Genomic DNA, 12,966 nt, shown 5'->3' with positions numbered 1-12,966 from the left:
GACCAAACTTCAAGAGGATTTCACTTTGCTGCAAAGTGCTTTGGGGCATCCCGGTTCTGCAGAAGGCGCCATACAAATGCAAGTCCCCTGTCTCGTTCACGGTCTCTGCTGGAGCACGAGAGGAACCACAATCCAGAAAATATGAGAAGAATCGCACTTCTATAACCAGCCAGGTCGAAACAAGAGAGAAAAAAAATGCACTAAAAATGTGTCGGATTTGGGCCGAAAGAGAGTGTGTTGTTTACATCAGACAGCAGACATCAGAGAATGACAGCATTATCCAACCATATGGAAATTTCCTTCATTTCCATCCACTGAAGTCATGGCAATAATAGGGACTCAACGTGATTGCAGGGATAATGAACAATGGAATGTTCACTCGCAAGAAGGAATGTGTAAATTCACAAAACAGACCAACCTTGGAAAGGGTCAGTAATTTCCTCTTGGCTGGGACTTTTCTAAAACACCAAACAAACTTTAGGATTTGTGGAATTTCCCGTCACACAGAGAGAAGGCAAAAAAGGTTCGAGTTTCGATCTCACGCCGTTATCTCATTACAGCAACAGAGAGCACTCAGCACTACAAGGAAATGCAATCAGAGAGCACCTTCCTATTGTAAACAGTCACAATACTCCTGTTTCAGGAATGGCTAATAAAACAATCCATCAATGTCATTTACTGACTGTTTATTAGCATATCCAAAGTGTAAAGTCTTACAAAGAGCAATATTGGCAATGCAAGTGGGTACTTTTTAAAAGTTTTCATTAAATACCCACTCTGTACCAGGTTGAGTGATGATATTCTGTCAGATAGTGGCCATGTTGTCTAGGCATAGGTTTCTTTTAAAATGTCAACACTCTAGGAACACAAACGTTATTTTGCATTGAGTGGGCCTAAGTGGTGAGTGGCAGTAGGCTGTTCAACCATGACTGGCATCACGTGGCAGCCATAAACCTTCCAATTTGCAGCAGGCACCTGTACAAGTGCACAGTCCACCAAAAAAACACATGACAGAAAAGAAAGAAAGAGAACATTTGAAGATTTCCTCATCAGCACGGAGATGCGTTTGGGTCCTCAGCAAAGACCAAGAGATTGTGCCAGATTGCCAGGGAACAACAGTGACTGAGGTCAACAAGAATGTTCCTGTATCAACAGGGTCTGGGGTCCAAGCCACAGCAGGTCTTTGGGGATACAAGAATGTCTGAAGCCCCCATGCGAAGTAACACCACCACTATGCCCAGCAGATCCCAGAACATGGGCTATTTGCTAAGAAGGTTCAAGAGGCACTTCATAAATCAAGCAGTGCTATGTGCTTTACAACCCACTTAAAAGCATTAAGAAAAAACATACAACATTTCTATTTGAAGATCAAGGACGGGAAGACTGCCAAACGAGTTATTGGGACTATTGGACACAGCTGTGCACTTTACACAGAGTAGACCCAGCTCCCTCCGCAGGCCATGGCCTGCACAGCGTGTACAATGGAATCGAAAATTACAGGTGGACTCTGTGCAGTGCCTCGGCATTACTCCTAAACCCCTACAAACATTGTCGAATTGTTTGTTTCCTTTATTTATCACTGCTTTATTCCTGGATGGTGTGAACCCCACTCTTTGGGATACAACAAGACCAGACAGGACCCCATCCCAGCAGGGATGTGGGGGCTACTGGCTGCTAGGGCAGGGGTTCAGGATCAGTCCCCACTATAATGGGCAATTTGCACCCCCACTCCAATACAACCCACATGTTGGTGGCTGACGCTCACATCTAGGCTTGTGCATGAAGAACAATACTCAGAGTACAGTAAAGAGGGGCTCTCCACACTCAGCAAGAAATTCTTCATCTCCTAGAAATTCAGGAAAGCTTTGCCTTCCCCGGCATGAGGTTAATAGGCTGCCTGTATAGGGCTAGATTGACGCTGTTGAAATCAGGCCTGAGACCATTACTGCAACATATTAGATAACATTCGGTTTCTAGAAGCAACTTCCACAACCACAGGACATCCCAGTCTCCAACTACTTTTGAAGTGACCATTTCAACACAGGAAATGGGACTACCAAGTTTTGCACAGCGAGATCCCACAAACATCAATGTGAAAAACGATCAGGTACTCTCTCTCTGTGACATTGGTTCAGGGATGAGGATCGTTCACGATAGTATGTGGAGCTCCCTTGTGCTCCTTCAAAGAGTGACTGTGGGAATTGTTTGCAGCCAGAGATGACGTGCTCCTGTTTTAACATCTTATCCAAAAAATAACGCCAATGGTTAGTGCCTGTTTCAGCTTTGGGGATATTGTGTTTGTCCATTCCCAATATGGCAGTCACATTATTGAGAAGTGAGAGAGAGGGTGCGTCCTCCCCACTATCTGGAAGACTTTCAAAGGCCACAGAATACTAGGAAAATGGGCTTGGGGGGCAAAGTAGCCAAATTTAAATGGCAGCTTCAGAACAGTAAGGGAGAATGTGGGTGGATGGTGATGGGACGAAATGTCTTCTTTCACTCGGGACCTCACTCAGGAAGAGACTATAACGATGGTACAGTTCAGACAGGATGTTTGGGATTCAGAGCTGCTGTCAGTCCCAGTATGTCAGCAGCCCAGGCCTACCTTCATAGATATTGATGATGTGTGGGTGATTGAGCGATGACATGATCTCAATCTCTCGCCGGATGTGCACCAGATCCTGTTCATCTTTGATTTTGTCTTTGCGAATCGACTTAATGGCAACCTGTCAAGATACAAATGGGTGCTTTTTAATCCACCTGAATCACAGAACTTTCTCATGAACTTACAAATGGTCATGCTGGTATTTAAGTCCCACCAGAGTCTGATGGCTGCCCTCTCTCTAACCTACAAACTGCTCCCTTGAGATCGGTCTTTCTTCAAACTGGAGTCTAGTTCAATCCTCACTCACTTTGTCCCATGATTGGCGGCTGTGTCCAAAGCTCTGGAATCCTGTTCCCAAAAGATTCTTTTTTGGGCCCAGGCCTACTGTTGCCACTCCAATGTGAGGGTGCCAGGGCAACGTTATCACAGGAGGATTTAAACATTCAGATGAAACCAGTTAAAATCCAGCCTGCTTATCAAAAAAATTGGGGAAACTATACCAAAGGCTGGTAGAAGTAACCAGAGGAGGCTCGCTCCTCTATAGTCTGCAATCACATTAAACAATCAAAACCCTAGTGTTTGGTAATTTGGTAAACTGCAGGTTACCAGCTGCTTCTTTAGCCTGCTGTAATCACTTCCCATTGACCTTAGGTGGGAATAACGATGTATATAGTCAGGGTTCATTTTGTACAATTTACAAAATCAATCTGTATCTTGGGTGCTGAGAGAATCATGGGGGTATTTGCACCAGGATTATCCAACAGTGCAATCGATCCAGCTTAACAAAGCACACAAACTGGACAGAAACTAAACAAAGAGATACCAGGTACTGAGGGAGCGCTGCACTGTTGAAAGGGTCATCTCTTGCAGGAGATCTAAAAGAAACAGTCTGCCTGCTCTAGTCGTGGCAAAAGATCTCATGGCCATTATTTTGGAGAGGTTAGGAGTATTCTCCTGTTTCTTCATCACAATTTATCTCACAGCCAAAATGTACTGCAGTATCTGGTCATTATCATGTAGAGTCATACAGCATCCAACCAGCCCATGCTGATCATGTTCCCAAACTAAACTAGTCCCACCTGCCCGTGTTTAGTCCATATCCTTCCAAACATTTATTTTTCATGTCGTTAATCAAAATAAAAATTTATACTACAGAAATGTAATAACTGTAAGAAATCTGGAAGTGTAGAAATATGCCTGAATCTCAGGAGCAGCTACAAGATGCATGCTACTCTCAGTCCATCGACAGTCCCTCTCAGATGATGACCAGTCACTGCTCTCAGTCCACCATGTTACTGTTTCTGGGAGCAGGCTGTGCGCAAATTGGCAGTTGCTTTTTTCTACATTACAACTGTGAAAGAACAGCACCTAGTGGTCTGTAAAACAGGTTGGTGGGTAATGACTCTACTACATTGGGAGCTTTGGGGCCAAAAATTATTATGAGCACATTAAGTCATTCAAAGCAGCACTTTGCTAAGAATTCAAGTACTGACACTTTTGCAAGACCCAGGACACTGGGTGCAGAGGCTTTCCTGCCTTTTGTTCTCTTGCTTTAAAAGGTTTGAGACTGAGCTTGGTGTCTCTGACCAGAACTGACAGCTCGTCAGAGACTCTGGCTTCAGAGCTGGCTCCCCATCTGTCTGAGGTCTGGGGCAATTATGCAAACCTTTTTATTGGAGCTTATCAGGGCAGAAAACTCTGAGCTGGGATTCTTGCAGATCTGAGGCAAGTCTCCTGGGAAAGGACCTGAGCATTCACTGATCCCGAACAAATAGACACACACAAAAAAACAAATTCAATGATCCCGGTCACCCTGACAACAGATGGAGAAAGGCATTTGGAATGCTGGTCATAGAACAAGGCAAACCTGTGACGCCCTCGAACATGGAGCCAGTCAGCTCAGAGTGTTTGCGTTTGAAAAGCTTCAATGTAAACAGACACAGGCCTGAGAGTTAGACTGTGCTCAGCCAAATGACTGGCATGTGACTTTATTCACCAGGAGGCAACCCCGGAGATGACAGGACGACAACTTACAGCCTCCTTAATGCCGTGAAATGTCCCAGCGCACTGCACAGGAGAGGTTTCTTAATAAAATATTAGGTAAGGAGATACACCGGACCAGGAGCTCAGTCAAAAGATGTAGGTTTGAAAGAAACAGCTTGAATTAAAAGACACAGATTTAGCGAGAGAATTTCAGGGCCTGTGGCCTAAATAGGGGGGGGGGGCACAATGGCGCAGTGGTTAGCACTGCTGCCTCACAGCGCCAGAGACCCGGGTTCAATTCCCCCCTCAGGCGACTGTCTGTGTGGAGTTTGCACGTTCTTCCCGTGTCTGCGTGGGTTTCCTCCGGGTGCTCCAGTTTCCTCCCACAGTCCAAAGATGTGCGGGTCAGGTGAATTGGTCATGCTAAATTGCCCGTAGTGTGGGGTAAGGGGTAAATGTAGGGGTATGGGTGGGTTGTGCTTCAGTGGGTCGGTGTGGACTTGTTTCCACATTGTAAGTAATCTAATCTAATCTAACCTAGCTGAAGGCACAGTCACCAGGTGGTTCAATTGTGTGCGAGTGGGGGCAGAAACAGAGATCTGGGAGGAGATCATGGATGGAAGGAGCTGGGGAAATGTAAAGAGTAAGTGCCTTAAAATTAATGCAACGTGAGCTCAAAGGAATGATGAGGGATAGGAACATAACGTAAATGCACAGAGAAGGTCATCTGTCAGCTCAGAGTCCACTGACAGTCCACAGCTAATGATGGATTGAGTGTTTGCCTTTTGTAGGGCAGTGTGAATAAGGTGGGCTGGGGGAGGAGGTTCCATTACCCCATCAAAACTTGTATTTAACAAAAATCTAGTGATCCCAGAGTTTAAAAATTTGGACGGGTTGATGGTTTGGTGGGAGGAGGAGCTCCCATTACCCTCTGTGTAATGAATTACTTCCTGATATTACCTCAGAAAAGACCAGCTGTAGCTGCAGCCCCAGCCCTGTCAGTCAGTCATTCTGGCTATTCACCTGTGAAGGAATCTATTTCATAACAGCACACCAGGAAGGATGGCTTCATCCTGGGCGATCGGGGCTGAGGCAGCTTTACCCTTATCACCAACAGAGTTGGTCGCACTCAGTACCAACAGTGAAGCAGAAATAAAGTGTTCCATTTCCTCCAGATCTCTCAGCCCTGAAATCATGGGTGAATTAGCACGGTGGTCTCCTCACCCAAGCAGGGACATACTCTCCAGAGGGGGAATGCACAGTTTTAGCTCCAGGCATAAAGGGGCAATTCCAGGGAGAGATAGAGAAGGATGGAACTAAAAACCCTGCAGTTTAGAAGAATCAGAGGTGATCTGCCAAAGCAGATGAAATCCTTAAGAGTAAATGTTGAGAAAAAGTTTTCCTTGACTGAGGGATTTGGAACAAAGGGCAGGTGCCCTCAACTCAGGCTTTAACCATCGAGAAAAAGAGGAATGTCTCCACTCTGAGCTGTGAATCTTTGTTCCAGAGAATTGGGGAGGCTGAGTCATGGAGTATATAGAACAGATTGTAGGAGACTAAGAGAATTAAAGCTCAAATGGTGTGACAGATTAGAGAATAAAGTCAGCCACTATTTGATAGTAACTGGTGGTGGAGACAACTATCATGTTCGACTTCAGCATGTAACTCACAAACAAAAATAAAAATCAGCATCCAAAATGTTATTTTCACTCTTCCTTCATATGCCCATGAACCCTCTTCATTCCTGGAACTGTAAACAAACATTATGTCCCACCATCCCCTTCCCCATTTTTGGGCTGAACCTTCGGGCGATTTCAAATTAACAGACAAAACCTGAACCAGATATTCACCATTTGGTTTCAAAGTTGATTCAGGCTTTTTTTGAAATGTCTATGCTTTGCAGTTCTCTGTGGGAGACTGTACGTATCACCAGTCATCGTTCCACAGAGTGTTCTGACTGTGTTATGTGGGAGTTGATGGGGGTGTGGGCTTGGGATGAAGAAACTTATTGGACAGGGTGGGAACTGCGTGGAGTTCAAGCTGAACAGCAGCTCACCCACACGGTTACTCATTCAGATAGGTTTCAAGGGAACAGCTCAAATGCTGGATGCATTTGTGCTGTGGTGCATGACCTGTTACTTATTAAAGAATGCTTCAATTAAGGAAGAGCTGTAAAAAGGTGAAGCAGCTGTACACTCTCTGAAAACTGCTACCTCTGTGTTAGTGCATCAGACATTTATGTGGGAGAAGCTGGGTTAGCAGCCTGAACTGGGCTGCACCTCAAAACAAAAGAGTTAGGAGAGGAACAGTGGCCATCTTCTGTGATGTTATAACTCCAGTAAATGGATGGAACTCACTTGATTTCCCCCTGCTTTGCATCCCTTGAGAGACTTTCCTCACTGTAGTTTACCCCACCCTTTAGTCCTAACATCAGGTCTCTTACCTAGTCTCTCTCTGCTCTTGGAGAAAGTGAGGACTGCAGATGCTGGAGATCAGAGCTGAAAATGTGTTGCTGGAAAAGCGCAGCATCCAAGGAGCAGAAGAGTCGAAGTTTCGAGCATGAGCCCGAAGAAGGGCTGAAGAAGGGCTCATGCCCAAAACGTCGACTCTCTTGCTCCTTGGATGCTGCCTGAGCTGCTGCGCTTTTCCAGCAACACATTTTCAGCTCTCTCTGCTCTTCCCAAAGTCCATTTGCACGATATATGCCCTCATCATAAAGCACTCCAGGACATCTCCCCACAGGATGAGTGTGCTTGTAGCTGTAAAGGAGTTGTCACAGACAAGCGTGTTGCATCCATTTGTGGAGAATAATAAATGGAATGGGGAAAAGTGGAAAGAATGGACTGTGTGGTTGGCCCTGAGCAATTGTCACAACACAGATATTTTCTTAACCCCTCTGTTCAGATACACTCTGGAATCAGTGGACCTTCAACTCAGGTCTCCTGGCCTAGAGGTGGGGACATTACCACTAAGCCACAGCCGCACCCCCCTTCCCAAATTGCAGCATTTCCTGATGAAAGTTCCATGGAACTTGCAAAGATGCTTTTTGTTCTGGGTGAGGGGGCATTGGAGGATTGATTGTCACACCTCCTTCAGAGTCAACGCTACGTTGCAAGGCAGGAAATGTGTTGGCAAGATCCCACAAAACAGCAATGAGAGATTGACTTGATGAACTGGCTCAGAAACAAATAACAACCAAGGCACAGGGGAGAGTTTCCTCAAGGTCTGGGTTGAGTTCAGTCTATCGGAGAGCGGGCAGAGATGGGGCCTCACTTTTAAAGGTGTCATTCAAAGGACTGAGGCCCAGACTCTGTAGCACAGCAGCTTAGATCACGTGCTCCAGTCACTGACGTAGGACTTGAACCTATAACCTTCTGACACAGGAGGTGAGAGAGTTACCACCGAGCTGCATTTGACACACTCAGGATCAACAGTACTGTGGCTCGCCCATGCCTGAAGGGAGAATGCGTAACTAACTACAAGTTTGTTTTTGGGCACTGAATTTGCCAACAGCACAACAAAAACACCCAAGAGGTTTGTGGGGACAAGGAAGAAAAGGAAGTGGGAAGAATTTAGAAAACAGGGATATATTTCAGCCTATAAAAACTTTTACAGTGCACTTAGAGAGAATTCATCAAAAAAAACAACTCTCATTAAGGAAAAAGAATGCAAGAGGCAGATGCAATTATAAACTGTAACAAAAAAAAAGTAGGATTCAGAGAGATACAGAATCCACACAAACTTCCACGTGGGAATTACACAATGTCCAAAATTGGATAATAGTGGACCCCTGGATACTCAGTGAGGTGACACTACCCCTTGAACGTTCGCTTAAAATATTTTTTAAAAGTGATAGAACAAAAATTGGACTCATGACAGAGTGGCTAATGCTCCCTGGCAGCCTGTTTTCTTTCAAAACAGGGCATTGCGCAAGCAGACAGGTCGATTAGCAGGTTTCAATGTTTCAAAACCAAACATTTATTTTTAAATTGAGCCAATGGCTTGCAAGTGAAATTAATTATTTACCTGTCCCTACGTATACGTCTCCCGGCTCAAACAAACCTTTCTGTGCAAATAGACAGCTCTAGGAACTGAACTTATAAACTGGCCCATTAGAAACAGACAAGACTCAAACCAATAGGCCTGAGGGGGCAACTTCCTACTGTATTAACTGCAGTATTGACATAATACATGCACACAGAATGAAACAGCCTCTCCTAAGTCCCAGCTGCTGAGGTGTGAGTGGTGAAAATCGGGTTTGTGTTCCAGAACACTGGTCAGCACCACTCCCACAGAAACTGGCAAGAGGTCATAGGCAACGTGCAATTTTCACATCGCTGCATTACATCACAGATGGGATGAGGAGGAAATATACAGTTTTCTCAAACCTTCTTCTGTCATTCTATGAAGGTCAAAGCTGAGCTGTATTCCCAAGTCCAGCCTTTGTGCTGGATCTGAAAACCAGGTGAATGGTTTAATGTACCTCTGCTGCTGGAGGAACATCCCTTGATGCACTAGTGTAATATTTTACATTTCACCTGACTTACATTCATGTTAGACTAAATAGAAATCAAGAAACTTCGTTAGAATATAACCTTTTTCTAGATTTTATAAACAAGAGTTAGTTCCCTGTAACTACACTTGCCTCTTAAATCTGGAGGCTAAAATGATCACATCTAGTCGTCTCCACAAATGCACGTAATCCTGGTCTTTCATCGATCTGGGGAAAGACCTTGCCAAATTTGCATTGGTGCCAATCCCTCTAGTCCAAGTAGCCAACACTATTGCCCACATGGAGTAAATCAAGTTTCAAACTTAGAGCAATCTAGCTCTTGTTGAATCAGAGTTGCTTGGATCTGCTATAGAACCTGGGCAAGCTCTGACCGGCCTTCTGCTACTCAACATGAGCTCAAAGCCTTTTCATGCTCCCAATAACTGCTGCCCAGCTCTTGGAGAGATCTGAGTCCGCATTGTGGGGGAGGGCGTGTGGTGAGGTGGGGGAGGAGGAGGAGGTTCTCTAGGGCCAGTGCATTTCATTTCACGGTCATCCCCTAAAAAGGGAATCAGAATTGGAGAATTGAGGTCAACATTTCCTGGGAAGGTGAATGTCCAACTACTTTCCCTACAGAAGCAACATCTAAAAGGCACCTGGATAGGTATATGAATAGGAAGGATGGAGGTGCCGGTGTTGGAGAGGGGTGTACAAAGTTAAAATCACACAACACCAAGTTTAGTCCAACTAGCACTAGGATTTAGGGGGACACAATACTGGCAAACAGGTTAGGATATCTGGCAGGCACAGATGAGTTGGATTGAATGGTCTACTTCTAAGCTGTACAACTCTATGACTCAGAGGAGTTTAAGATTTAAGTCTAGCTGATTGTTCCAGCAGTATGAACCTGTCTGATCACATTAGGTTTCTGCCCCTTCATCGGCTGCTTTTTTCTGGTTAAGATTCAGCTGCATGAATTCTCACAGTCTTCTAACCTGAGCTAGTGCTCACCAGATGGTTCACACTTTTATTGACCCTGACCTTCAGTTTCCTCCTCACTCTGTAGACCGACTGAACAACAGCAGAAGCTTATCAACCAACTGGTCGATAATTCCACATGCATTAGGACCTGTTATCGAATTTCATCAGTCATTAAAATTCTTATATAGTTTTACCACAGCGGTATAATGTCCAAATGAAGGGCAATAATATTGTTGAAAATTATGAAATCAAAATTGTCAGCTCTCCTACATCCAAGTTAACAGTCTAAAAAATGCATCAGAAAGCACTTGAAAGTAAAATTAAGTACTTTTAAATTATTATTTTGAAGGAAATGCAGCATTCAATTTACTCTCAGCAAGCTCTCACAAATAAATCATATGTATTGACGAGGATCAAGTAATAAGTATTGAACAGGATGCCATTGATAATTCCTGTTCAATTTGCAAAAGTTGTCATCGATGAGGTTCTGGTATAGGACAATTTTTTAAAAATAATTAGAATCCCTACAGCGTGGAAACAAGCCCTTTGGCCCAACAAACCCACACCGCCCTTCTGAAAAGCAATCTACCCAGACCCATTCCTCTACATTTACCCCTGACCAATGCGCCTAACCTACACACCCCTGAATACTACAGGCGATTTAGCATGGCCAATTCACCTAACCTGCACATCTCTGGACTGTGGAAAGAAATAGAAGCATTTGGAATAACCCATGCAAACATGGGGAGACTACTCCACACAGACACTCCCCCAAGACTGGAATTGAACCTGGGTCCCCAGCGCTCAGTGGTTAGCACTGCTGCCTCACAGCGCCTGAGACCCGGGTTCAATTCCCGACTCAGGCGACTGAGTGTGGAGTTTGCACGTTCTCCCCGTGTCTGCGTGGGTTTCCTCCGGGTGCTCCGGTTTCCTCCCACAGTCCAAAGATGTGCGGGTTTGGTGAATTGGCCATACTGAATTGCCCGTAGTGTTAGGTAAGGGGTAAATGTAGGGGAATGGGTGGGTTGCGTTTCGGCGGGTCGGTGTGGACTTGTTGGGCCGAAGGGCCTGTTTCCACACTGTAGGTAATCTAATCTAATCTAATCTAATCTAAAGCCCTGAACAGAGTATCCTTGCTTGGTTTGAGGTTAATCAGCTAACTATGAATGGCAGCCCCTGGATCCAGCTATATTCCTATTTAACTATTCAGTACACTTTCTCATGCCTTATAAATTTTCAAAATTTGGTTTCTTGTATCCCAAGTCCTCATGAGTACAAGACAAAAATCTTTAACTTAGTTGTCTGCTCTTAGCTGATGGGGGCTGGAGGAGTGTCTGTTTAAGCTCTCACCTGAAACACTGCACTGCTGACAACACAGTACTCTCTCAGTACTGAGGTAGAACTTGAAACCACAGCCTTCGGACACAGACAGTAGAAGTGAAGCTCACCAAGTCACAGCAGATACATAGGAGAAAGTGCATATGCTGGAGATCAGAGCTGAAAATGTGTTGCTGGAAAAGCGCAGCAGATCAGGCAGCATCCAAAGAACAGGAGATTCGATGTTCCTTGGATGCTGCCTGACCCTGCTGCGCTTTTCCAGTAACACATTTTCAACAGCAGATATATAGTCAGTTGTACTCTCTTGCTAATCCAACTAGACAAACTTCCTCTTAACACATGGACACCACTGGAGTGTGTAGAGTATTGCATTTCCCAGCACTGAACTGAGACATTTCAAGTCAGGGTGCTCTCGCTCTTTCAATCAGCTTTTGTGGAGCAGTTAGGAAGTTTAGCATTCTCTTTTGAATGGGGACACAAAAAAACATGCAAAATGTTAATCGGGATTCCTACTCTGGAATAATTCACATCATGGCTGAACTGTGCCCAAGCCCATTCCCAGTTCACCATCCTAACGGAACGAAAATCAAAGCAACCCATTCTGAGATTGTTTGTTGACTCCTCCAATCTTTTGGGGAAGTGAATCTCTGACTTGCACACTCCTTATGTATTAAGTGACTCCTGAAAAATTGCAGACAAGGATATCAGACAGGAATAGGAGAAGAAGCAAAGGCAGAAATTGCTGGAGAAACTCAGCAGGTCTGACAGTAACTGTGCAGAGACAGAACTCTGCTTTCCCTCACAGATGCTGCCAGGCCTGCTGAGTTTCTCCTGAAATTTCCACTTTTGTTTTAGATCTTCAGTATCTGCAGTTCTTTGTTTTAGGATAAGAATAGGATTAATTTGGGTTGCAATTCCCCCGCACCCCATCAAATAAATCGAGGCCTGCTCCTGAAGAACAGGCAGTTGAGCGAGTTTGGAGGAGGTTTTCCCTGAACAATGCAGATCCCTATGAAATAAAACAGCGTGCAATAAACTGAGAAGACAGCTGCTGCCCCCCTCCCTAAGCATCCAATTCACTGCACATTGTCTTTACTCTTAGGGCGGCGGAGCAACAATTAACTGTAATCACTGGGAAAGCAATTTTATTGCATGTCATATGCTTGTTAATATCACACTGCAATTGTACGTTATGCTGATACAGCCTTTCACAATACAAATCCTATCAGTTTTATTTGCATACAATATCAAAGGTCTCCCAATCTACAGCAAAAATAGAACCGAGACCAAACCAATGTTGAGGAATCGTTTCCTTGTCAAAAACATAATTTCCAACTCGCCCTCCCCATTCCCAAATTAAATCAGGGGCTGGTGAACATCGCACATAGTAACAGGAGGCCAATCTCCCCCTCCATCCCGCTCTGCCACTGAATTAAACAGTGACTGATCTGTGCCTCACTTCACTTCTCTCATCTCTCAATACCCTTAACTAAAAAAAGCTATCAATCTCTATTATGAAATTTTTAGTTGACCTCCAGCCTTGGTAACTCTTTTTTGTCTCAGACTT

At 44.6% G+C, this 12,966-nt stretch overlaps 1 protein-coding gene across 1 annotated transcript in view; it reads right to left on the bottom strand.

Annotated features, from left to right (window-relative positions):
- The window catches only part of nuak2 (NUAK family, SNF1-like kinase, 2), a 42,426-nt gene that overhangs the window by 21,356 nt on the left and 8,104 nt on the right, over nucleotides 1-12,966 (bottom strand). The window contains exon 2 of the mRNA XM_060845312.1: nucleotides 2,606-2,726. Coding sequence (XP_060701295.1) covers nucleotides 2,606-2,726 — 121 coding nt within the window. The remainder of the gene's footprint in view (nucleotides 1-2,605; nucleotides 2,727-12,966) is intronic.

Source organism: Hemiscyllium ocellatum, chromosome 26 (assembly GCF_020745735.1).
Source record: "Hemiscyllium ocellatum isolate sHemOce1 chromosome 26, sHemOce1.pat.X.cur, whole genome shotgun sequence".
Taxonomy (NCBI): domain Eukaryota; kingdom Metazoa; phylum Chordata; class Chondrichthyes; order Orectolobiformes; family Hemiscylliidae; genus Hemiscyllium; species Hemiscyllium ocellatum.
Note: the sequence above shows the minus strand (reverse complement) of the source record. Positions and strands in the feature narration are given on the sequence as shown.